This window comes from Crotalus tigris, unplaced genomic scaffold (assembly GCF_016545835.1).
Source record: "Crotalus tigris isolate CLP2741 ecotype Arizona unplaced genomic scaffold, ASM1654583v1 scf7180000020941.558017, whole genome shotgun sequence".
Classification (NCBI taxonomy): Eukaryota; Metazoa; Chordata; class Lepidosauria; order Squamata; family Viperidae; genus Crotalus; species Crotalus tigris.
This window is the reverse complement of record NW_024098270.1, coordinates 394,253-420,381: the sequence shown is the minus strand read 5'-3', so window position 1 is coordinate 420,381 and position 26,129 is coordinate 394,253. Positions and strand designations below refer to the sequence as shown.

Genomic DNA, 26,129 nt, shown 5'->3' with positions numbered 1-26,129 from the left:
TTGAGATCCAGAGTCAACCCAGCCTCGATCTGCTTGGGGAGGGAGGAGGGGGTGGGAGGAAGAAAGAGAAGGAAGGAAGGAAAAGAGGGAGGGAGGAAGATAAGGGAAGGGAGGGAGGAGGAAGGAAGGGGAGGGAAGGAGGAAGGGAGAGAAGGAAAAGAGGAAGAAAGGGAAGAAGGAAGGAAAAGGGAGGGAGAGAAAGAAAAGAGGGAGGAAGATAAGGGAAGGGAGGAGGAAGGGGAGCGAGGGAGAAAGGAAGAGGGAGGAAGAAAGGGAGGGAGGAAAGAAGGAAGGAAAAGAGGTAAGAAGAAAGGAGAGAGAGAGATGGGAAAAGGAAGGAGGATGGAAGAAAAGAAAGAGAAAGTAGAGAGAGAGAAGAAGGAAGGAAGGAAGGAAGGAAGGAAGGAAGAAGGAGGGTGCCCCATTGACCTATTCTCTGTAGGCCAGGTGAGTCTCCCCCAAAACACCCAGCCCAGCCGCCATCTTGAAATGCGCCCAATATTTTGGGGCCAAGGCTGCTTTGCATGGCTGCAGACCACAGCTGGAGCAGAGGAGAGTCAGGTAGTCCTCGACTTACAACAGCTCGCTTAGTGGCCCTTTTAACGGCGCTGGAAAAAAAGCGACTCGGGACCGGTTTTTTTTTTCACACCCTTGCCACTGTTGCTGCATCCCCCACGGGTCACGTGATCCAAAATACAGCCGCTCGCCCACTGACTCGTATTTATGACGGTCGCAGCATCCGGCGGCGGGGGGGTGTGTGTGTCACGTGATCGTCTTTGACGGCCTCCCGACAAGCCCGGTCAAGGGGGGGAGGGGGAAGCGGAATTCACTTAACGACCGGGTGGCCCACTTAGCGATGGGGGAGGGGGGTGATTCACTGAACAACGGAGGCGAGGAAAGGGGTCGCCGTGGGGCAAAACCCGCTCCCCAAACGTCCCGCTTAGCGACGGACTCAGTTTGGTCGTACATAGAGGACTAGCTGCACGGAAAACCAGGTTTCTCTGCTTCTCTTTGCTGGAAAGGGGGGAGAGGAAGGCGCGGATCGGGGCCAGGATTAGACCCCCCCCACACACACCCAGACCCCACATCCTTAAGGCAAGGCTGGAGAGGCAAACCACGTTAGGTTTGCTGAACCCCCTTCTGTTGGAGATGGAGGCCAGGGAGGGGGGGGTCTTCTGCTCCCCACTAGGTTGGGTGTCCAGGGGTCACCCCTGCCTGTTCAGGAGCCCACCCCTCCTTGCTAGGCAGCCTGTGGGTCAAGAGGAACGATGGGTCCCTCCCTGGCCACCCGATTCCTCCCCCCCCCATCCACCTCCTCCCAAGCCACCATCTGACCAGGATGCTGTTCCCACCACAGCCCTAGGGCCTCTAGAGGGGTCCCCCCCTCCCACTCACGCCCCACCCAATTCGCCCCCACCCTCCCCCGGAAGGCCAGATCAAACGTCCGTCATCTCGTCCTCCAGCTCCGCGCCGTCGGGCTCCCCTTCGCCTTCCTCCTCCTCCTCTTCCTCCTCTGACGTGAGGTCGGGGTCTTCGGCTTGAGCCAGGCACTTGGGGCAGGAGCAGACGAACAAGTAGTTTTCCCTAAGGGTTTTTTTTTTGGGGGGGGGGGTTACGGAAGAGAAAGAGAGAGAGATGGAGGAATTTCGCAAGACGGAAGATTTGCTGGTAGGCCTCGACTTACGACGGAGGGGGGGGGGCTTGCGATGTCCTGGCGGTGAAGGAGTTAAAAATGCAACCATTAGGTCACCTCCAGATGGCCTCAAGGACTCTCTAAAAGAAGGCAAAGGACCGGCTGTCTGCAAGGAGTATAAATTCTTCCCTTCCCCACCATTCAGTCAGAGCGGAAGAGGTTTCTGGGATGAGAAGGGAAACATCTTCAAGGAAAAACAAGGAAGTCCATTTGCCTCCTGAAAAAAAGCACCTTTGGGATACTTTGGCCATCAGCCGTTGGGATTCTTATAGGGAGCAGAATTTTGCAATCAACCTTGATCCCCGTTTGAACTGCCTCATGTGTGTGTGTGTGTGTGTGTGTATGTGTTAAATTTTGGATTGCTAACGAAGAGTTTAAGGGAGACCGGTATACAGTAGCTATTTCCAGCTAGTTAGCTCTCATTTCTTCTTCCAAAATTTGGGCTGACAGGGTGCATCGTAAAAAAATCACTCAAGATAGATAGATAGATGGACAGGCAGACAGATGATAAAGAGGGAGCGAGGATAGATAGATGTTACATAGATGATAGGAGATGGATGGATGGATGGATGGATGGATGGATGGAGATAGATAAATAGATATAGATGATATAGATAGATGAATAGATAGATGTTAGATGATAGATAGATAGACAGACAGATAGATAGATAGATAAAGATAGATAGATATAGACGATAGATGATATAAATAGATGAATAGATAGATGTTAGATAGCTAGATAGCTAGATAGAAGATAGGGATAGATAGATAGATAGATAGATAGATAGATAGATAGATAGATAGATGATGGATGGATGGATAGGTAGATAGAGAGATAGAGAGAGATGATAGATAGATAGATAGATAGATAGATAGATAGATAGATAGATAGATAGATAGATAGATAGATAGATAGATAGATAATGGAGGGATGGATAGGTAGATAGAGAGATAGAGATGATAGATAGATAGATAGATAGATAGATAGATAGACAGACAGACAGACACAGACATAGATAGATAGATAGATAGATAGATAGATAGATAGATAGATAGATAGATCGATCGATAGATAGATAGATAATGGATGGATGGATGGATAGGTAGATAGAGAGATAGAGAGAGATGATAGATAGATAGATAGATAGATAGATAGATAGATAGATAGATAGATAGATAGATAGATAGATAATGGAGGGATGGATAGGTAGATAGAGAGATAGAGATGATAGATAGATAGATAGATAGATAGATAGACAGACAGACACAGAGATAGATAGATAGATAGATAGATAGATAGATAGATAGATAGATAGATAGATAGATAGATAATGGAGGGATGGATAGGTAGATAGAGAGACAGAGAGGACAGACAGACAGACAGATAGATAGAAGATAGGGATAGATAGATGATGGATGGATGGATAGGTAGATAGATAGATAGATAGATAGATAGATAGATAGATAGATAGATAGATAGACAGACAGATAGAGATGAGAGACAGACATAGGCAAATAGGCAGATAAACTGACACACACACACACACACACACACACACACACACAGATCCTCACTCACTGTAGAATTTTGCACCGGCTGTGTCGGCTCCGTTCTCTCTGGCAACAGTCCAGGTAGCTGATGCAGATCTCCTGTGTGGAGAAAAACACAACTGCAACAGACCGAAGGCCAAGCTAGCAAAGCAACAGCCAAGACAGCCGGAAGGAATGTCTGGCTCCGGGACACGCAGCCCCTGCCTGGTTCTTCAGAGCACGGGATGGTAGGAGGAGTGGCCGAGTCTGGGGGCGGAGTCAAAAGAGGGATCAGCCTAGAATCCCTACGTAGCCACAAACAGTCCCCTTGAGTTCCCCTGGCCCTTATCCAACTCCTGGCGGGTGCCAGCTTATTACAAGGAATCCTCGACCTAGGACGGGAATTGAGCTCAACATGTCCATTGCTGAGTTAGACAGTTGTTCAGTGAGTTTTGCCCTGTTTTGCAACGTTTCTTGCCACAGCTGTTTAAGGGAATCGTTGCAGTTGTTGTCCATAACACGGTTGCTAAGCAAATCGGGCTCCCCTGTGGACCTTGTTCGCCAGAAGGTTGCAAAGTGGGATCACTGGAGCCCTGGGATGCTGCAACTGTCATAAATACGAGTCAAGCATCTGAAATTTGGTCGCATGACCATGGGGATGCTGCAATGGTCCTACGTGTGAAGGGGAGGGGAGGGGCAGAAAGGAAAGGGAGGAGAGGAAAGGGAAGGGAAGTAAAGGAAAGGAAGAGAGAAAGGAAGGGAAGGGGAGGGAAGGAAAGGAAGAGGGAAGGGAAGGGAAGGGAGGAGAAATGGAGGAAAGGAGAGAAGGGAAGGGAAGGGAAGGGAGGAGAGGAAAGGAAGGGAGAAGGAAAGGAAGAGAAAGGGAGAAGAGGAAAGGAGAGGGAAGGGGAGGAAAGGAAAGGAAGAGGGAAGGGGAGGAAAGGAAAGGGAGGAGAGGAGAGGAAAGGGAAGTGAAGGAAAGGAAGAGAAAGGGAGAAGAGGAAAGGAGAGGAGAGGGAAGGGAAGAGAAAGGGAGGAAAGGAGAGAAGGGAAGGGAAGGGAAAGGAGGAGAGGAAAGGAAGAGAGAAGGAAAGGAAGAGAAAGGGAGAAGAGGAAAGGAGACGGAAGGGGAGGAAAGGAAAGGAAGGGGAGGAGAGGGAAGGAAAGGAAGAGGGAAGGGGAGGAAAGGGAAGGGAGGAGAGGAGAGGGAAGTGAAGGAAAGGAAGAGAAAGGGAGAAGAGGAAAGGAAAGGAAGAGGGAATGGAAGGGAGGAGAGGAAAGGAGACGGAAGGGGAGGAAAGGAAAGGAAGAGGGAAGGGGAGGAAAGGGAAGGGAGGAGAGGAAAGTGAAGGAAAGGAAGAGAAAGGGAGAAGAGGAAAGGAGAGGAGAGGGAAGGGAAGAGAAAGGGAGGAAAGGAGAGAAGGGAAGGGAGGAGAGGAAAGGAAGAGAGAAGGAAAGGAAGAGAAAGGGAGGAGAGGGAAGGGAAGAGAAAGGGGGGAGAGGAGAGGGGAGGGGAGGGAAAGGGGGGCTAACCTAGAACTCTTCACATGCTCGGCCGACACCTCACCTCTCCCTGGGGGATGTCTTCCACCGCGCTCAGGTGCAGGAGGGCGCTGTTCTCCGGGAAGGAGGCCTCGGCGTTGGGGACGCAGCTGTGATTGCCTGCAGGAAGGAGGAAGAGAGAGGACGGGTGTCCGGCTGAGGGAGCCGCTTCTGGCCGGCCTCTTCGGCCGAGGTCCGGCCCAGGGGATCCGCTGGGTCCTGGCTACTCACAGCAGCTCTGCAGCACGTAGAGGCCGGCACCCTCGCAGTTCAGGAAGTCTCCCGTCTCTGCATCCAAAGAGACAGAGAGAGGCGGTGAGGGGAGGCGGCCGGACGGCGGCCGGAACCACGTCCGAAGCAGACCCAGCCACTGAGACCGAGTCGGGGAGTCCTCGCTCTACGACCGCTCGTTCAGCAACCATCCCAAGCTATGGCAGATTTCTCCCCCCCCCCTCAAAAAAAAGGCACTTCAAGCCCAGTTGGTCATGTCCCACATCCACGGCCATCCCTGAGAATTAGGGGGGCACTTCTGCACATCTGGGGGCTGCGGAGGGCGAGGAAGGAGGGAGGAGCTGGTGGCTCCTCTGATACCGCGGGGGGGGGAGTCTGTTTCAGCCTGTCTGGGGAGGGGGAGGGAGGGAGGGAAGAAGGAAGGAAGGAGAGAGATGGGAGGAAGAAAAAGAGAGGAATGGATGGATGGATGGAAGGAAGGAGAGAGATGGAGGGGATGGATAGATGGAAGGAAGGATGGAGATAGATGGGAGGGAAGAAGAAAAAGAGGAATGGATGGATGGATGGATGGAAGGAATGAGAGACAGAAGGGGACAGAAGGGAGGGAGGAATAGATGGAAAGGATGGAAGGATGGAGGAAGGGAAGGAAGGAAGGAGAGAGATGGGAGGGACAGTGTGAGGGAGGGAGGAGATAGATGGGAGGGAGGAAGAAACAGGAATGGATGGAAGGAATGAGAGAGAGGGAAGGGATGGATAGAAGGAAGGAAATAGATGGGAAAGAAGAAAATGGAATGGATGGAAGGAAGGAAAGAGAGAAAGAGAGATGGAAGGAATGGATAGAGGGATGGATGGAAGGAAGGAAATAGATGGGAGGGAAGAAAAAGAGGAATGGATGGATGAAAGAGAGAGAGGAAGGATCGGGAGGGAGGAATAGATGGAAAGGATGGAAGGATGGAGGAACGGAAGGAAGGAGAGATGGGAGGGACAGAGAGAGGGAGGTAGGGAGGGAAGGAGATAGATGGGAGGGAGGAAGAAATAGAGGAATGGATAGAAGGAAGGAGAGAGATGGGAAAGAAGAAAAAGGAATGGATGGAGGGAAAGAGGGAGAAAGGAAGGAGGGAGGGAGGAGATGGGAAGAATGGAGGGATAGAATGGAAGAAAAGAAGGAGAAAGATTGGAGGAACAGAGGGAAGGGCGGGAGGAAGAAAGGAAGGAGAAAGGGAGGAGAGGGATGGATGGAAGGAAGGTATGGACCTCTTTCTGAAAGCATCTGATCAGCCCTCCATCCTCTGATCCTCGGAGATCTTCAGTAGCTCTTTCAGACCCGCATGACGGGGGGGGGGGATGCTACCCCCCCCATCTCCCCACCCCAACATCTGGCGGTCCCTCCGCCATTTTCTCCAGTCCCATGGGAGCCTCCTGCCCCCAAAGACCCATCCTGCCCTCCCCCCTCCTGCCCCCAAAGACCCCTCCCGCCCTCCCCCCTCCTGCCCCCAAAGACCCCTCCCGCCCTCCCCCCTCCTGCCCCCAAAGACCCATCCTGCCCTCCCCCCTCCTGCCCCCAAAGACCCATCCCGCCCTCCCCCCTCCTGCCCCCAAAGACCCATCCCGCCCTCCCCCCTCCTGCCCCCAAAGACCCCTCCCGCCCTCCCCCCTCCTGCCCCCAAAGACCATCCCGCCCTCCCCCCTCCTGCCCCAAGACCCATCCTGCCCTCCCCCCCCTTCCTGCCCCCAAAAAGACCCATCCCCCCTCCCCCTCCTCCCCCAAAGACCCATCCCGCCCTCCCCCCTCCTGCACCCAAGACCCCTCCGCCCTACCCCCTCCTGCCCCCAAAGACCCATCCCGCCCTTCCCCCCTCTGCCCCCAAAGACCCATCCCGCCCTCCCCCCTCCTGCCCCCAAAGACCCATCCCGCCCTCCCCCCTCCTGCCCCCAAAGACCCATCCCGCCCTCCCCCCTCCTGCCCCCAAAGACCTTCCCAGGGCTGGGGGGGGGGTCTCGGGCCCACCTTTCTCAATGTCCTTGTAGAGCTGGTCTATGAAAGCGTCCAGCTGTTCCCGTTCTTGCGTGGGCAGCTCCAGAGCATCGCAGGCCCGGACCCACTGACTCAGGGAGCTGTGGGGGGGGGGGGAGAGAAAGAAAGAAGGAAAGCCCACAGAAAAGTGGGGCGGGGGTCTGAATTTCTGCTCAAAGTTAACAACAGCCCTGAAAAATGGGGAAGCCATTTGGGGGACTCCCGTCACTGCGCCGATTCACTTAACGACTGGGGCAGGAAAGGTCACCAAACGGGGCAAAGCTCACGGCCTCGCTTAGCAACGAGGGCCACGCTCGTTACGGGAGTTTTTTTGCCCCCGTTTACGACCTTTCCGGCCACAGTTCTGAAGCCAATCACCGCAGTGGTGAAGTGAGTCACGACCCTGGGACATACGACCGTCATAAATGGGAGTCAGTTGCCAAGGGTCCGAGTTTTGACCACGGGGATGCGGCAACGGTCGTGCAGGGTGAAAAACGCTCCCAAGTCACTTTCTCCAATGCCACCCTAACGTCGAACGGTCACTAAATCGACGGTTGCAAATCGAAGGCTAGCCGTAATGCTTCCTAGCATTACATAAGCGTGAAAAACGGTCCTAAGTCACCTTTTTCCAGTGCCGTTGTAACTTTGAACGGTCACTAAATAATAATAATAATAATAATAATAATAATAATAATAATAATAATAATAATAAGAAGAAGAAGAAGAAGAAGAAGAAGAAGAAGAAGAAGAAGAAGAAGAAGAAGAAGAAGAAGAAGAAGAAGAAGAAGAAGAAGAAGAAGAAGAAGAAGAAGAGGACTGTGGGGTCCTTGGTGCTCTCTGAGCTTGGTGGTTTTCTTGTAGACGTTTCATGACCCAACTAGGTAACATCATCAGTCCTAGAAGGAAGTAAGGGTAGAGGAGGAAGAGGAGGAGGGGGAGGAGGATGAAGAAGAAAAATAGGAGGAAGTGGAAGTGGAAGGGGATGGAGGAGGAGGGAGAGAGGGCGGAGGAAGAGGAGGAGGAGGAGGAGGAGGAGGAGGAGGAGGAGGAGAAGAAGAAGAAGAAGAAGAAGAAGAAGAAGAAGAAGAAGAAGAAGAAGAAGAAGAAAGAAGAAGAAGAAGAAGAAGAAGAAGAAGAAGAAGAAGAAGAAGAAGAAGAAGAAGAAGAAGAAGAAGAAGAAGAAGAAGAAGAAGAAGAAGAAAGTCTGTGGGGTCCTTGGTGCTTTCTGATCTGGATTGTTTTCTTACAGACGTTGGATGACCCAACTAAGTAACATCTTCAGTGCTAGAAGGGAGTGGGACTGGAGAGGAGGAGGAGGAGGAGGAGGAGGAGGAGGAGGAGGAGGAGGAGGAAGAGAAGAAGAAGAAGAGGAAGAAGAAGAGGAAGAAGAAGACGAAGAAGAAGAAGAAGGAGGAGGAGGAGGAGGAGGAGGAGGAGGAGGAGGAGGAGGGGAGGGGACCTTAGAGGTCATCTAGTCCAGGGCCTTTCAACCTTTTCACCCATTGTACCACTTTTAGGATATGGCAACATCTGAGTACCACCAGTCGCCTAGCAAGGTGTCAAAAACTTGATGACCCCCCCCCCAAAAAAAGGAAAAAAGTGATCAAGTACAGGTAGTCCTCGACTTACAACAGTTCGCTTAGTGACTGTTCAAAGTTACAATGGCACTGAAAAAAGGGCCCCCCAAGTCACAGCCGAGAAAGACACCTGCCTGCCCGCCCGGCCGTGCTCTCATTCCCCTCCCCTGCTACCACTTTTCTAGGATGGTCGTGTACTACTTCCCAGTTGCAAATGTACCACCGGTGGTACCCGTACCACTGGTTGAAAAGCCCTGGACTAGTCCAACCCCCTGCTCAGGCAGGAAACCCTATATATCATTTCGGACAAATGGCTGTCCAGTCTCTTCTTAAAACCTTCCAGTGTTGGAGCATTCACCGCTTCTGGAGGCAGGCTGTTCCACTGGTTAATTGTTCTCACTGTCAGGAAATTTCTCCTTAGTTCCAGGTTGCTTCTCTCCTTGATGAGTTTCCATCCGTTGCTTCTTGTCCTGCCTTCAAGCGCTTTGGAGAATAGCTTGACTGCCTCTTCTTTGGGGCAGCCCCTCAAATATTGATCTACTGCTATCCTGTCCCCCCTCGTCCTTCTCTTCATTAAACTACTAGACCTCCCCAATTCCAGCAACCGTTCCTTGTATGTTTTAACCTCCAGTCCTTTAATCATCTTTGTTGCTCTTCTCTGCACTCTTTCTAGAGTCTCAGCGTCTTTTTTACATAGCGGTGACCAAAACTGGATGCAGGATTCCAAGGGTGGCCTTACTAAGGCCTTGTAAAGTGTTATTAACCCTTCACGTGATCTTGATTCTATCCCTCTCTTAATGCAGGACTGTCTGCAGTTATTAATAAATTTGTACCCCTGACTTTATTAAATTTTTACCCTGACTTACCTGGTCCCTATGCCTTGTCCGTTGGTCCCAACTAGGGCGAACAAAGTCCGGAAGCCTTCAGGAGAAAACCACTGGAGGGGATCAAAGAGAATTGCACACCTGGGGTAGGTGTGCCAACTTCACAATTCCCCCCCCCCCGCCAGCTCAAGGCCATAGTTTGCAAAATTTGCATCGAGCTTAAGCTGTTTAAACTGAGTATGCAGCCTGGGGGATTCTGGGAGCTGAAGTCCACCCATGCTAAAGCAGGCTGGCTGGGAGTTGAAGTCCTTATATCTTAAATAAGATGGCTGGGGGATTCTGGGAGTTGAAGTCCACCCCGCTTAAAGCATGCTGGCTGGGGGATTCTGGGAGTTGAAGTCCACCCCTCTTAAAGCATGCTGGTTGGGGGATTCTGGGAGTTGAAGTCCTTATATCTTAAATAAGATGGCTGGGGGATTCTGGGAGTTGAAGTCCACCCCTCTTAAAGCATGCTGGCTGGGGGATTCTGGGAACTGAAATCCACCCCTCTTAAAGCATGCTCACTGGGGATTCTGGGAGTTGAAGTCCTTATATCTTAAATAAGATGGCTGGGGGATTCTGGGAGTTGAAGTCCACCCCTCTTAAAGCATGCTGGCTGAGGGATTCTGGGAGTTGAAATCCACCCTCTTAAAGCATACTGGCTGGGGGATTCTGGGAGTTGGAGTCCTTATATCTTAAATAAGATGGCTGGGGGATTCTGGGAGTTGAAGTCCATCCCTCTTAAAGCATGCTGGCTGGGGGATTCTGGGAGTTGAAGTCCACCTCTCTTAAAGCATGCTGGCTGGGGGATTCTGGGAGTTGGAGTCCTTATATCTTAAATAAGATGGCTGAGGGATTCTGGGAGTTGAAGTCCACCCCTCTTAAAGCATGCTGGCTGGGGAATGCTGGGAGCTGAAGTCCACACACCTTACAGTTCTCAAGGCTGAGAAACATGGGCATATACGTAGGCTATGTATGTTTTTTGCCAGGTACACGTGATTTCTTTTCTCTGGTTAACTGATCTTGCTTTTCAAATATAAAGGGCCCCAATTTTTTCAGGGTTGGGGAGGCCTCTGGCTTGAATGAAGAAATGCGTAACGCCTCCAGAAAGCGCTGCATACAAATTGGGAATAGAGGACCCAAAGCAGACTGGAGCTCTTTGCATATCTGAGTCCCTGCACATCTGGCTGAAGGGCGCCTTCAGGGGTCGGACAGCTGTGGGGGTTTACCTTGCTAAGGTGGTCGTCGTAAAGGGCCTCTGTGAAAAGCATCCGCAGGACTTCTAGCTGGCCCTGGAAGGAGAAGAAACTTGAGTTTTACTGACTGGATCTGCACCGCCCGAAACCTGGCTAGTGAATTAACCCAGAAAAACACACTGTGGGTTCACCTGGAAAGCGAGAAAGAGCACCGAGGTACCCAGGACAGGCTGCAACCCACACAGATGCTTCAAAGTGGGAGCAGAGCATTTATTTCCAACTCTTTAAAGCAGCCACGTCGTTCCCTAACTGGAGCTTTTTGAAGCAGCCGTGTCTGTTCTTCGGGACGAAGTGAGCACTGTGAACAAGAAACCCACAGACTCCGGATTTATTTTTCGAGGATGCCTTCTGCGGCAAACGTTTGAAAAGAATGCTGTGGGCACACTCACAAGATGGCTCCCGTGGGAGACGCGTGGCCTCCCTAAGGGTCCCCTTATAAGCTTTTTCCCTCGGCCCTGGCTAACTCCTGTCTAGACACAAGGACACGTGTTCAGCTAGCAGAAGGCGTTCACCATTTTTAATCTGACGTCATTTCATTTAATTTAAGGGGGTTTTTTTTGGCGGGGGGAGAAAGTTTTTTTGCATCTGCACCAACTTTTAGGGCAAGTACGCTGAGATTCCCCAAGAGAGAGAAAATAATGATGCTTTGATTGGACACCCCCCATCGTTCAATAGATTGAAAAACAGAAATATGACGGGCCAAAACAGAAGGGATTAGGGTGCGTGAGGAGGAGGAGAGGGAGGGGGGAGGAGAGGGAGCAGCAGGAGAGGGAGGAGGGGGAGGAGCAGGAGAGGAAGGAGGAAGAGGAGGAGAGGGAGGGAGAGAAAGAGGGAGGAGAGGGAGGAGGAGTAGGAGGGAGAGGAGAGTGAGGGAGGAGCAGAAGGAGGGGGAGGAGGGGAGGAGCAGGAGAGGGAGGAGGAGGGAGAGGAGAGGGAGGAGAGGGAGGAGCAAGAGGAGCAGGAGAGGGAGAGGGAGAAAGAGGGAGGAGAGGGGGAGGAGGAGCAGGAGGGAGAGGAGAGAGGGGGAGGAGCAGAAGGAGAGGGAGGAGCAGGAGAAGGAGAGGGAGGAGGAGGGAGAGGAGAAGGAGGAGGAAGAGGAGCAGGAGAGGGAGAAAGAGGGAGGAGAGGGGGAGGAGGAGCAGGAGGGAGAGAAGGAGAGAGGGGGGAGGAGCAGGAGAAGGAGGGAGAGGAGAGGGAGGAAGAAGAGGAGCAGGAGAGGGAGAAAGAGGGAGGAGAGGGGGAGGAGGAGCAGGAGGGAGAAGGAGAGAGGGGGGAGGAGCAGGAGAAGGAGGGAGGAGGGAGAGGAGAGGGAGGAGGAAGAGGAGCAGGAGAGGGAGAGGGAGAAAGAGGGAGGAGAGGGGGAGGAGGAGCAGGAGGGAGAGAAGGAGAGAGGGGGAGGAGCGGAAGGAGAGGGAGGAGGAGGAGGGGGAGGAGGAGGAAGAGGAGCAGGAGAGGGAGAAAGAGGGAGGAGAGGGGGAGGAGGAGCAGGAGGGAGAGAAGGAGAGTGAGGGGGAAGGAGTAGGAGCAGGAGAGGGAGGAGAGAGGGAGGAGCAGGAGGAGGAGGAGGAAGAGAGGGAGGAGGAGCAGGAGCAGGGAGGGGGAGGAGCAGGAGGGGGAGGAGGAGGATGGTAGGAGGAGGAGAAAGAGGGGATGAGGAACAGGAGGAGAGGGAGGAGGAGAGGGGGAGGAGGAGGAGGAGGGAGGAGGAGGAGGAGCAATCCAAAGAGCCCCCCAGGGCCGTCCATCTTCCTCCCTTAGAGAAACTGACCGGTTCCCTCCTTCTCCTGACCTTAAACTTCTCTCCCAACAGCTTGTGGACGATCTCTTCTTCCTCGTTGGCCGTTTTGTGGCAGAACTGAGAGAAAAGTTTGATCCACCACTCTTTGTCTTTCGCCTGGGAAGAAAAGGAGTTTGCTTAATGACCGCAGCATTCACTTTACAACCAGGGCGTTCGCTTAACAACTGCTATGGGGGGGGGGGAAGATTGTAAAAATTCGGGGCGACTCAATTTACAACCGCCACACATTATGACCCTGACAGGCAGCCTGGTCTGCGGTCTGAATCCGAGGACGACCTCTAATTAAAAATACAGATAGTCCTCGACTTACAACGGTTCCTGTAGTGACCGGTCGAAGTCACAACGGCACTGGATAAAGGGACTTACGGCCGGTTGTGTACACTGAACAACCGTTGCAGCCTCCCCAAAGGTCACATGATCAAAGTTCAGCCGCTCGGCAACTGGCTCCTATTTACGACGGTCGCAGCGACCGGGGGGGGGGGGCGTCACGTGGTCCCCTTCTGTGACCATCTGACCAGTAAAGTCAAGGGGGGAGCCTGATTCGCTTAACGATGGTGTCACCAATTTACCAACTGCAATGATCCCCTTAACAACGATGGCCAGGGAGGTCGTAAAACGGGGCAAAACTCGACTTGAGAACTGTCTCACTTAGCGACAGGAATGGTGGTCGTACGTCGAGGACATCCCGTATTCCCAGGACTCCTAGCGTGGACCCATCATCCCCGCTGGTCGGCCCAGCCCGCGCACGTACCTGCTTGACGGTCGCCACCATCCTGGCCATCAACATGATGCTAGAAGTTTCCGGGGGGTAGTGGATGTTCCTGGACGGGAGAAAGGGGGGGGGGGAAGAAAAGGAAATTCTAGAACGTTCCACAGACGAAACGGACATTTTAAGCCAAGCCCTTGGAGAGACAAAATGATGACCTCACCGATCAACTTTGCAAGATGCAATCCAGAGCGTGCGACCAGCAAACCCTTTGCAAGATCCCCCCCGGACAATACGGTATATATTGTATTTTATGATTATGATCATGATTTATCACTTGTTGCTGGTAGATACACTGAGATCTTTGAACCGGCGTGTCCAAACTTGGCCAATAAAGAATTCTATTCTATTCATCATTATTCTATTCTATTCTATTATTATTCTATTCTATCACTATTCTAGTCTATTGTATCATTATTCTATTCTATTCTATTCTATTCTATTCTATCATTATTCTATTCTATTCTAATTCTATTTTATTCTTCATTTATTCTATTCTATTCTATTCTTCATTTAGTCTATTCTATTCTATCCTATTCTAATTCTATTCTGTTCATTTATTCTATACTATTCTAATTCTATTCTCATTTATTCTATTCTATTCTACTCTACTTTATTCTATTCCATTCATTTATTCTATTATATTCTATTCTTCATTTAGTCTATTCTATGCTATTTTAATTCTATTCTTAATTTATTCTATTCTATTCTAATTCTATTCTATTCTTCATTTATTCTATTCTATTCTATCCTATTCTAATTATAGTCTTCATTTATTCTATTCTATTCTATTTAAATTCTATTCTTCATTTATTCTATTCTATTCTATTTTATTCTATTCTAATTCTATTCTTCATTTATTCTATTCTATTCTATTCTAATTCTATTCTTCATTTATTCTATTCTATATTCTATTCTATTCTAATTCTAGTCTATATTTATTCTATTCTATTCTTCATTTATTCTATTCTATTCTGTTCTATTCTATTCTATTTTATTCTATTCTAATTCTATTCTTCATTTATTCTATTCTATATTCTATTCTAATTCTAGTCTATATTTATTCTATTCTATTCTTCATTTATTCTATTATATTCTGTTCTATTCTATTCTATTTTATTCTATTCTATTCTTCATTTATTCTATTCTATTCTGTTCTATTCTATTCTATTTTATTCTATTCTTCATTTATTCTATTCTATTCTATTCTATTCTATTCTATTCTATTCTATTCTATTCTATTCTAATTCTATTCTATTCCAAGCTATGAAAGCCATTTTGAAAGCGTTGTGAAGTTGCTCCAAAATATCTTGTTCTCTTGAATACGCACACAAACCCGGACACACACACACACACACACACACACACACACACACGTATCTTGCCTCCAGGCTTCCTCCAGCTTGTTGAGGGGATGGTCGGGGTCTTGTCTGGAGGGTCCCAGGCAGAGAACTTGGTGGTATTGATTCCAGGCAGCCTGGCGGCACTCAGGACTGCAGTAGGTCACCTGTGACAGCAACGCAAAGAGAAGTCGCGCCACCAACGCAGGTGGTCCTTGACTTATGGCCACAATTGGGCCCAATATTTACACCGCTAAGCAGGACAGCGGTTCAGTGAGCGGTGCCCCGTTTTACGACCTTGCCAAGGTCGTTAAGCGAATCCCTGCAGTTAAGTTAGCAACACGGTTATTCGGTCAATCTGACTTTCCCATCGACGTGCGGGTTAAAAAGTGACCATGGGGGGGGAATCCCATGACCCTGGGAGACTGCAACCGTTTTAAGTACATGCCAGTTGCCCAGTGTCTGAATTTGGATCCCGTGGCCACGGGGATGCGGCAAAGGTCGTAAGTGTGAAAAATGGTCATAAATGTCTAGGGAGTCCTCCAGGTCCCGGTTGTCCCAAAGATGCTTTTTTCAGGACTGGACTTTATTTGTTTTTCCTTTGAAGACGTTTCGCTTCTCATCCCAGAAGCTTCTTCAGTTCTTGACTGGATGAGGGGGAAGGAAGGAAGAAAGAAAAAGGAAGGAAGGAAGGAAGGAAGGAAGGAAGGAAGGAAGGAAGGAAGGAAGGAAGGAAGGAAGGGAGGGAGGGAGTGAGGGAGGAAGGAAGACAGGCCTGGAATTAGGATGGATGGAAGGGAGGAAGGAAGGAAGGAAGGAAGGAAGGGAGGGAGGGAGGGAGGGAGGGAGGGAGGGAGGGAGGGAGGGAGGGAGGGAGGAAGACAGGCCTGGAATTAGGATGGATGGAAGGGAGGAAGGAAGGAAGGAAGGAAGGAAGGAGGGAGGGAGGGAGGGAGGGAGGGAGGAAGACAGGCCTGGAATTAGGATGGATGGAAGGGAGGAAGGAAGGAAGGAAGGAAGGAAGGCCTGGAATTAGGATGGATGGAAGGGAGGGAGGGAGGGAGGGAGGAAGGAAGGAAGGAAGGAAGGAAGGAAGGAAGGAAGGCCTGGAATTTAGGATGAATGGATGGAGGAAGAGAAGGAGGGAGGAAGGAAGGAAGGAAGGAAGAAAGAAAAAGGAAAGAAGGAAGGAAGGCCTGGAATGAGGGAGGGAGGGAGGGAGGGAGGGAGGGAGGGAGGGAGGGAGGAAGGAAGGAAGGAAGGAAGGAAGGAAGGAAGGAAGGAAGGAAGGAAGGAAGGAAGGAAGGAAGGAAGGAAGAAATATCTTAAAGGTGCTTTTTCAGGATGAGAAGGGAAAGGTCTTCAAAGGAAAACAAGAATGTCCACTTTCCTCTTTGGGACAAAACGGTTAGAAGTTACTTTTTTCAGTGCTGCTGTAACTTGGAACAGTCACTAAACGAATAGCTGTAAGTGGAGAGCTATGTGCAAAAGAGAATATTTGTGGATCAGGGTTACACTGTGTGTGTGTGTGTGTGTGTGTGTGTCCTTGGAACTGTCTGAACATGGTGGTAAAACATTGCTCTTGCAAACGCCCCCCAGTGAACTATTTCTATTTTTTTTTAAAGTTTTATTGATTTTCTAGTTTTTACATTTAAATATTTAAAAAGCAACGTGGCGGCTGAGTTAATCGATAATTCAGTAACATACAAATACCTTTAGTACAAGTCTCAAACTATTCCATTAAGTATTTCCCCCTCTGTGTTTACTGTCTCCTGTTTAAACTGATACAATTCTTATTATACCAATTAAATAAAAATAACTTTCTTACATTGATCAATCATTTTTAGTTTATACATATCCTCGTTATTTTAACATTCAATCTTTATAGACTATCTATTTTTTTTCACGGCACACAAACCCACATGTACGCAGCCGATGTCGGTTTACCTGGCAGTTGGGACAGCACTGGTGGAGGTCTTTTCGAATGCTGCATTTCTCGGGGTGAGGAAGCGGCTGAAATCTTCCCAGCAGCCTCTGAGCATTTTCCTCGGCCGTTTCCAGGGCGCGCAAGCAGTGGTCGCAGGCTGGAAGGGAAAGGGCAGGGGGAGATTGCAAAAAACACCCCCCCCCCAGCTTTGTTAGAATTGTTTGGAGAGTAGGCAAACTAATATCCCACTCAAGGAACCAGCAAGAAGAAACCCACACTCCCACCAACGCTGACAGGGCAAGGCACTAGAAAACTCGCCTCCCTTCTAGCGCTGATGGCGCTACCTAGTTAGGTCATGAGACGTCTGCAAGAAAACCACCCAGCTCAGAGAGCACCAAGGACCCCACAGTCCTCGTCCTCCTCCTCCTCCTCTTCCCTCTCTCCTCCATCGTTCCTTTCAAGCACTGATGATGTTACCTAGTTGGGTCATGAAATGTCTGCAAGGAAACCATCAAACTGAGAGAGCACCAAGGACCCCACAGTCCTCCTCCTCCCCCTTTCCCTTCCCCTCCTCCTCCTTCCCCACCCTCTTCTCTGCAAACCCACCTTCCTTCTAGCACTGATAGTGCTACCTAGTTGGGTCATGAAACGTCTGCAAGAAAACCACCCGGATCAGAGAGCACCAAGGATCCCACAATCCTTTTCCTCGCCCTCCTCCTCCTCCTCTTCTTCCTCCTCCTCCCTCTCTCCACAAACATCACTCCTTTCTAGCACTGATGATGTCACCTAGTTGGGTCATGAGATGTCTGCAAGAAAACAACCAAGCTCAGAGAGCACCAAGGACCCCACAGTCTTCCCTCTCCCTCTTCTTCTTCTTCTTCTTCTTCTTCTCCCTCTTCTTCTTCTTCTTCTTCTCCCTCTTCTTCTTCTTCTTCTTCTTCTTCTTCTTCTTCTTCTTCTTCTTCTTCTTCTTCTTCTTCTTCTTCTTCTTCTTCTTCTTCTTCTTCTTCTTCTTCTTCTTCTTCTTCTTCTTCTTCTCCTCCTCCTCCTCCTCCTCCTCCTCCCGTCTGCAAACATCACTCCCTTCTAGCACTGATAATGCTATCTACTTGGGTCATGAAACGTCTGCAAGAAAACCACCCAGCTCTGAGAGCACCAAGGATCCCATAGTCCTTTTCCTCCTCCTGCTCCTCTTCTTGTTCCTCCTCCTCCTCCTCCTCCTCTCTTCAAACCCCACTCCCTTCTAGCAATGATGATGTTACCTAGTTGGGTCATGAAACGTCTCCAAGAAAACCACCAAGAGAGCACCAAGGACCCCACAGTCCTCCTCCTCCTCTTCCTCCCCCCTCCTCCTCCTTTCCACAAACCCCCCCCCCCACTTCTAGCACTGATGATGTTACCTAGTTGGGTCATGAAACATCTGCAAGAAAACCACCCAGCTCATAGACCACCAGGGACCCCACAGTCCTCCCTTCTCCTCCTCTTCACAAACCTTACCCCTTCTAGCCCTGGAAATATTTCCTAGTTGGATAATGAAACATCTGCAAGAAAACAATTAGGGTGAGAAAGGACCAAGGACTCCACAGTCCTCCTCCCTGCAAACCCCATTCCTTTTTAGCACTGATGATATTCCCTAGCTGGGTCATGAAACGTCTGCAAGGAAACCACCCAGCTCAGAGAGCATCACAGTTAGAAGGGCCAGGCCCGCAATTTGCAGGACACTGCAACGTTCAGAAAGGTGGGCCGGTTGCGGAGTGCCCCAATCACGTGATCACATGACAGGGAGCATGCCACACGGATCGTCCCCGCGAGGACAGATTGCAACTCGTCACTTACCTCTGTATTTGTACAGGGCGTTCCAAAGAAACTGAGCCGACACCACAGGCTTTTCCACAAAAATTGTGTCCCCTTTCCTGATGTTTCGGGTGGCAAAAAGCCCTTTGCCCTTTAAAGCGGAGAGAATGAAGGAGAATTCAGGAAATATTCAGGGCTCGGCCTTCACAAGGAGATGAGAACAATTAACCAGTGGAACCACCTGCCACCAGAAGCGGTGAATGCTCCAACACTGGAGGCTTTTAAGAAGGGACTGGACAACCATTTGTCCGAAATGGTCTAGGGTTTCCTGCCTGAGCAGGGGGTTGGACTAGATGACCTCCAAGGTCCCTTCCAACTATTCTGTTCTGTTCTGTTCTATGCTTTCTCTATTCTTTCTCTATTCTATTCTATTCTGTTCTGTTCTATATTCTATTCTATTCCATTCCATTCTAAAGGAGAAACGTCCTGACAGTGAGAACAATTAACCAGCGGAACTGCTTGCCACCAGAAGTTGTGAATGCTCCAACACTGGAAGTTTTTAAGAAGAGACTGGACAGCCATTTGTCCGAAATGGTCTAGGGTTTCCTGCCTGAGCAGGGGGTTGGACTAGATGACCTCCAAGGTCCCTTCCAACTTTATTATTATTATTATTATTATTATTATTATTATTATTATTATTATTATTAAATATTAGCTAGTTTGGGGGGGCATTGTCTGGGGGAAGACCCCCAGCTGACCGTCCCAAGCATCTCTTTTAGAAAAAAGACCAACAGACCATTCTTTCCCAAAGGAGTTGGGAAGATGGGTGGGCTTCAACTCCCAAAATTCATCAGGCAGCCAGCTTTAAGATGGGTAGATTCCAACCCCCAGAATTCCCCAGCCTGAGGTTTTTTTAAAAAAAAAAAAAACAATTTTTATTAGTTTTCCATTTTACACCCACAAAGCTTAAGAACCAACGTGGAGATAGGGTTATCAATTAAAAACAATAACATTATAAATATACAGCTCACACAATATTCCTTGAAATTCCCCCCTCTCTCTCTATTTAGGATATTATAAGCAAATTAATACAGTTCTAAAAAGAAATTCATACATATAAATTCCGTTCATGAATAAAAAACTTTCAACATTATCTATTCCATAAAAATCCCATTTTACGTTTTATTAGTTTTTCAAATGTTTAAACTTAAAACTAACACTCTATTTAAAATATTATATTCAAATTAATACATTTCTAAAACAAATTCATACATTAATATATCACTCCATATAGATTCCATTAATCAATAAAAATTTCCAACAGCTCATTATCTATCCCATAAGATCCTGTTTTACGCTTTATTAATTTTTCAAACCTTTAAACTTAAACTAACACATTTATATACTATTCAGGTACCCCAAGTTTCTCTTATTTAAACATATTATTTCCATAACTAAATTCTTACATCTCTCAACTATGTTCTATTCTTGTTCAATAATTCTCCAATTATTAATTTCATCTCTTCCATTATTTCAATCTTTTTCTCATTATACCACCCCTATTATTAAAAACACATTAAAAAAATACTAAGAAAGAAAAAGAAAAAAATAACAGGAAGAAAAAGGAATATAGATAAACTCCCAGAATTCCTCCTCCAGAGTGATTTAACATGGGTGGGCTTCAACTCCCAGAGTTACTCGGCTATAAATTCACAGATTTTCTGGAGGGAAATTTAAACTAAACAGCGGGGACAGGGAGTTAATTGATACGGAACAACCCTGTCCCCGGCAATTTAAAAACTATAGGGCTATCAGTGCATGTAGCACAGATGTGTGTGTGGACAAGAATACCAACCTTGCTACCAATCAAAATGAAGCCTCTAATAGCGAGTGCCATATAAAGTGCACTAACCAAATAGGTGGTAAGACAATAGGGGAACTCAGGCACCACACAGGTTATGTAGAAAGGAAACACAGGGCCACCCACAAAGGACTCAAATGTTTATACACCAATGCACAAAGTATGAACAGCAAACAGGGTGAACTAGAAATTCAGGTTAATGAGGGCAGATACGATATTGTTGCCATTACGGAAACATGGTGGGATGAAACTCACACATGGAACACACAGCTAGAGGGATTTAAATTATTTAAAAGAAACAGACCAAATAAAAGAGGAGGTGGAGTTGCTCTCTATATAAGAAATAACTACATCTTCACAGAAATAGAGTACAACAATGATAAAAACTGTCTTGAATGCATTTGGGTCAATATAAAAGGGGGGGGAAATGACATTGCCATAGGTGTATACTACAGACCACCCAACCAAACAGAGGAAATAGATGAACTTTTTGCTAGTCAGCTAACTAAGGTATGTAGGAAGCACATCACAATAGTAATGGGGGACTTTAACTACCCTGACATCAACTGGGAGACAAACTCCGCACCAAGTGGAAGATCAAACAGGTTCCTGGCAAACCTAGCAGACAACTTTGTCTCCCAAAAAGTAGAGAATGGAACTAGGGGATTAGCCATTTTGGATCTAATTCTCACTAACAGAGATGAAATGATAGACGGTGTTGGAGCCATAGGAACCCTGGGAGGAAGTGATCATGCAATATTAGAATTCAACATTATAGAAGCACAACCAATAGAACACAGTCAAACTAGAGTCTTGGACTTCAAGAGAGCTAATTTCAATAAACTTAGAGAGGGCTTGGGAAGGATTCCATGGATGAGAATCCTCAAGGGGAAAACAACTCAAGAAGCTTGGGAAATTTTGAAAAATGAGATAATAAAAGCACAGTCTAGCACAATACCAACAAAGAGGAAAAATAACAGCTCTCAAAAGAAACCAGCATGGCTGCATAAAGAACTCTCTGACAAATTGAAAGATAAAAAGGACAAGTATAGAAAGTGGAAAGAGGGGAACATAACTAAGTCAGAATATCAGCAAATAGCCCGAGCCTGCAAAGATGAAGTGAAGAAAGCCAAGGCTCAAAATGAACTAAGGCTTGCGACCAAAGTCAAAAATAACAAAAAAAGCTTCTTTCAACATGTAAAAAACAAGAAAAAAGTGAAGGAAATGATTGGTCCATTAGTGGGTGGAAGTGGCAAGAAGGTGACAAGCAACAGGGAGAAAGCAGAACTATTTAACTCATTTTTTGCATCTGTCTTTACACAAAGGGAAAAAACAGACCAACCTATCAAAAATAGTGCCACAAAAAACAAAACAGAAACACAAGTTAAGATAGGCAAGAAAATCGTTAGTGAGCACCTGTCCAGCCTAGATGAGTTCAAATCGCCAGGACCAGACGGATTACACCCCAGAGTTCTCAAGGAACTGGCAGATGTGATATCGGAGCCACTGAACTATATTTTTCAAAGATCCTGGAACACAGGGGAACTACCAGAGGACTGGAAAAGAGCTGATGTAGTTCCCATCCTCAAAAAAGGAAAAAAAATGGATCCAGGAAATTACAGACCTATCAGCCTGACCTCAATACCTGGGAAGATCCTGGAAAAGATAATCAAACAACGAATCAACGAACACCTAGAGGCAAACAAAGTCATTACTAAAAGCCAACATGGGTTTGTCAAAAATAGATCATGCCAGACAAATCTTATTGCATTCTTTGACCAAGTGACAAAATTAGTGGATCAGAGGAATGCTGTGGACATAATTTACTTGGACTTCAGTAAGGCATTTGATAAAGTAGATCACAACCTACTACTTGACAAGATAGAAAAATGTGGGGTAGACAGAACCACCACCAGATGGATCCGTAGCTGGCTGACCGGCCGTACTCAGCGAGTGGTTCTCAATGGAACTGCATCTATATGGAGGGAAGTGTGTAGTGGGGTGCCCCAGGGCTCTGTTCTGGGCCCAGTACTCTTCAACATCTTCATCAACGATTTGGATGAAGGGATAGATGGGGAACTCATCAAATTTGCAGACGACACCAAGCTGGCAGGAATAGCCAACACTCCAGAAGACAGGCTTCAGATACAGAAGGATCTGGACAGACTTGAACACTGGGCACTAACTAACAAAATGAAATTCAATGGTGAAAAAAGCAAGGTTCTACATTTAGGCAAGAAAAACCAAATGCACAAGTACAGCATAGGTGGCACCATGCTCAATAGTAGTAACTGTGAGAGGGACCTCGGAGTCCTAGTAGACAATCACTTAAATATGAGCCAGCAGTGTGCTGCAGCTGCCAAAAAGGCCAACACAGTGCTAGGCTGCATTAACAGAGGGATAGAATCAAGATCACGTGAAGTATTAATACCACTCTTCAATGCCTTGGTAAGGCCACACTTGGAATACTGCATCCAGTTTTGGTCACCACGATGTAAAAAAGATGTTGAGACTCTAGAAAGAGTACAGAGAAGAGCAACAAAGATGATTAGGGGACTGGAGGCTAAAACATATAAGGAACGGTTGCGAGAATTGGGTATGTCTAGTTTAACGAAGAGAAGGACAAGGGGGGACATGATAGCAGTATTCCAATATCTCAGGGGCTGCCATAAAGAAGAGGGAATTAAGCTATTTTCCAAAGCACCTGAAGGCAGGACAAGAAGCAACGGGTGGAAACTAATCAAGGAGAGAAGCAACCTAGAACTAAGGAGAAACTTCCTGACAGTGAGAACAATTAATCAGTGGAACAGCTTGCCTCCAGAAGCAGTAAATGCTCCAACACTGGAAGTTTTTAAGAAGAGACTGGACAGCCATTTGTCCGAAATAGCGTAGGGTTTCCTGCCCGAGCAGGGGGTTGGACTAGATGACCTCCAAGGTCCCTTCCAACTTTACTACTATTACTAATTCCCCAGCTAGCCTGTTACCAAGTGGGGCCCCATCCTCCCAGATGTGGATGCTTTCAGATCTGTGGACTTCAACTCCCAGAATTTTCTAGAAAAATGGAAACTAACCAAGGAGAGAAGCAACCTAGAACAGGGGTAGGCAACCTTGGCTCTTTTATGACTGGTGGACTTCAACTCCCAGAATTCCTGAGCCAGCCATGCTGAGGGGAAAGGGAGAGGTTTCCAAGCTGAGCCAGGCTGGCTGAGGAATTCTGGGAGTTGAAGTCCACGAGTCACAAAAGAGCCAAGGTAGCCTACCCGAGTTACTAGGAAGATGAGGGGACTTCAACTCCCAGAATTCCTGAGCCAGCATGGCACCCTGTATCAGGAACAGGCAACCTTGGCTCTTTTATGACTGGTGGACTTCAACTCCCAGAATTCCTGAGCCAGCAATGCTGAGGGGAAAAGGAGAGGTTTCCAAGCTGACCCCTGCTGGGTCAGGAATTCTGGGAGTTGAAGTCCATGAGTCATAAAAGAGCCAAGGTTGCCTACCTTTGGCCTAGGCCTAGGCCGCTTTCTGACTCGTGGACTTCAACTCCCAGAATTCCTGAGCCAGCATGGCTCAGCTTGGAAGCCTCTCCCTTTTCCCTCAGCATGGCACACAAGTTGCCTCTAGAAGTTGTGGGTCACTCCAAGAGTGCAAGTTTTTAAGGAGCAACTGGACTTGTCTGAAATGGTAGAGAGTTTCCAGCTTGAGCAGGGGGTCAGACTAGAAGACCTCCAAGGTTCCCTTCCAGCCCTATTCGGATCGATCTGTCCTTGTTGGCAAGCTGGTCCTCGACAGAAATAAGGGACTGGGGGGGTCAGACTAGAAGACCTCCAAGGTTCCCTTCCAGCCCTATTCGGATCGATCTGTCCTTGTTGGCAAGCTAGTCCTCGACAGAAATAAGGGACTGGGGGGGGGGGTCAGACTAGAAGACCTCCCAGGTTTCCTTCCAGCCCTATTCGGATCGATCTGTCCTTGTTGGCAAGCTGGTCCTCGACAGAAATAAGGGACTGGGGGGGTCAGACTAGAAGACCTCCCAGGTTTCCTTCCAGCCCTATTCGGATCGATCTGTCCTTGTTGGCAAGCTGGTCCTCGACAGAAATAAGGGACTGGGGGGGTCAGACTAGAAGACCTCCCAGGTTTCCTTCCAGCCCTATTCGGATCGATCTGTCCTTGTTGGCAAGCTGGTCCTCGACAGAAATAAGGGACTGGGGGGGTCAGACTAGAAGACCTCCCAGGTTCCCTTCCAGCCCTATTCGGATCGATCTGTCCTTGTTGGCAAGCTGGTCCTCGACAGAAATAAGGGATCGATCGATCGGATTGACTGATAGAAGCCAGACACAGCTCAGGAAAATCCTTCGTGAGCCGAAGGCTGGGAGGGAAAAAAAATCTCCCCGTGGATCGTTCGGGCGAGAATCTCAAAGGATCCCCTAGCAATTAAGTCTCTCTCTTCCCCCCCCCCAAAAAAGAGATTCCCCCCCCCCAGCGGAAGCAGCCAATCCTGTCTGGCTTCTAACTCTCAGCCCAGACCCGCATCCTTGATCACCGGCCAGGTTCAGACGACGCGGCGCGGGCGCACGTGGCGGAAGCCCCCCGGCCGCAGCCCAGGCACGGGGAGGGGTCCCCGTGGGTGGGCCAGCCGCCCCCAACTCTCCCCGTAGGCAGCCCTGCAGCCGGGCAGCCCCGCAGGAGCTCCCGCCCGCCCGCCCGGTCTTGCCACGACGGCGCTGCGGCTGCTATTGCGGCGGGCGCCCGCTTGCAGACGCCCGCCGGGCTTACCTTGGCCCCGCCGGTCAGGCGCAGCTCCAGGGCGCGGCGGGCTTGGCCGGGGGGCGCCTCCAGGCAGAAGGCGAAGGGGTCGCCGCTGGGAGCCGCCATCTTCGCCCCGCCCGCTCGGCCAGGCCTCCCGAAGGAGGAGGAGGAGGAGGAGGAGCCGCCCGGCCCGGCCTCGCCGCGCACGGGAAGCCGCCGCGCCGCCCTGCAAGCCGGCGCCCGCTGAATGGACAAAGGGAGGCAGACACGTGGACGGAGAGAGAGAGAAAGGGAAAGAGAGAGGGGGAAGGATGGATGGATGGAGAGATAGAGGAGGGAGGAATGTGGATGGATGGATCTGATAGAGGAAGGGATGGACGGACGGGTGGACAGGGAGGGAGATGGTTGGAGAGATAGTAGATTAGATAGGTGGGTGGGTGGATAGATGGATGAATGAAGGGATGGGAAGATGAAGGGATAGATGGGTGGGTGAGTAGATGGGTAATGGGTAGGTAGATGACAGACAGACAGATAGATAGACAGAAGGAAGGAAGGATAGGATAGGAAAGAGATAGATAGATAGATAGATAGATAGATAGATAGATAGATAGATAGATAGATAGATAGATAGATGGTTGGATGGAAGGAAGGAAGGAAGGATAGCAAAGAGACAGATAGACAGACAGACAGATGATAGATAGATAGAGGTAGGTAGGTAAGTAGATATAGATAGATAGATAGATAGATAGATAGATAGATAGATAGATAGATAGATAGGTAGATAGATAGACCAGACAAAGAGAGAGGTGATGATAGATGATAATTGGATAATTAGATGATAGACAATGATAGACAGATTGATCAATAGCAAGCAGACAGTCAGACAGACAGTATGGTTACCTTACAATGCACCATTTCATCCCATTACAGGTTACAGGCAGACAGGAGACTTTTAGTGAGTGATGGGATGGATGGATGGATGGATGGATAGATGGATGGATGGATAGGGTGGACAGAGGTAGGGAGAGATAGGTAGGTAGGTAGGTAGATGCATCCAGTAACTACATGTGCGAAAGGAAATGGGGGGGGGAGGTGAAATTGATAAATGAAGGAGTTCTTTCTCAAACCAACAATTAACCACTAGAACAGCTTGTAGCCTCTAGAAGTTCTGGGTTCTCCATCACTGGAGGTTTTTAA

General features: G+C 48.6%; 1 protein-coding gene across 1 annotated transcript; it reads right to left on the bottom strand.

Annotated features, from left to right (window-relative positions):
- Positions 1 to 1,421: 1,421 nt before the first annotated feature.
- SMYD5 (SMYD family member 5) lies at positions 1,422 to 25,058 on the bottom strand. The gene is made up of 13 exons (XM_039368847.1): positions 24,960 to 25,058; positions 18,374 to 18,482; positions 16,558 to 16,694; positions 14,656 to 14,777; positions 13,256 to 13,325; positions 12,496 to 12,600; positions 10,680 to 10,742; positions 9,454 to 9,524; positions 7,005 to 7,111; positions 4,997 to 5,053; positions 4,791 to 4,885; positions 3,273 to 3,343; positions 1,422 to 1,584 (listed from the first exon to the last, which is right to left on the bottom strand). The coding sequence occupies exons 1-13, from the start codon at positions 25,056 to 25,058 to the stop codon at positions 1,437 to 1,439; spliced, it is 1,254 nt and encodes a 417-aa protein (XP_039224781.1). The 3' UTR covers positions 1,422 to 1,436.
- Positions 25,059 to 26,129: the final 1,071 nt, after the last annotated feature.

What these genes read in the sequence shown, in the direction of transcription:
- SMYD5 (XM_039368847.1), bottom strand. Translation starts at nt 25,058, where the DNA reads ATGGCGGCTCCCAGCGGCGACCCCTTCGCCTTCTGCCTGGAGGCGCCC. An exon ending in TGTTGGGAGAGAAGTTTAAG is followed by an intron (nt 10,743 to 12,495) that starts GTCAGGAGAAGG and finishes TTCTCCTTCCAG; the next exon opens with GGCCAGCTAGAAGTCCTGCG. An exon ending in AGCCGGTGCAAAATTCTACA is followed by an intron (nt 1,585 to 3,272) that starts GTGAGTGAGGAT and finishes AAAAACCCTTAG; the next exon opens with GGAAAACTACTTGTTCGTCT.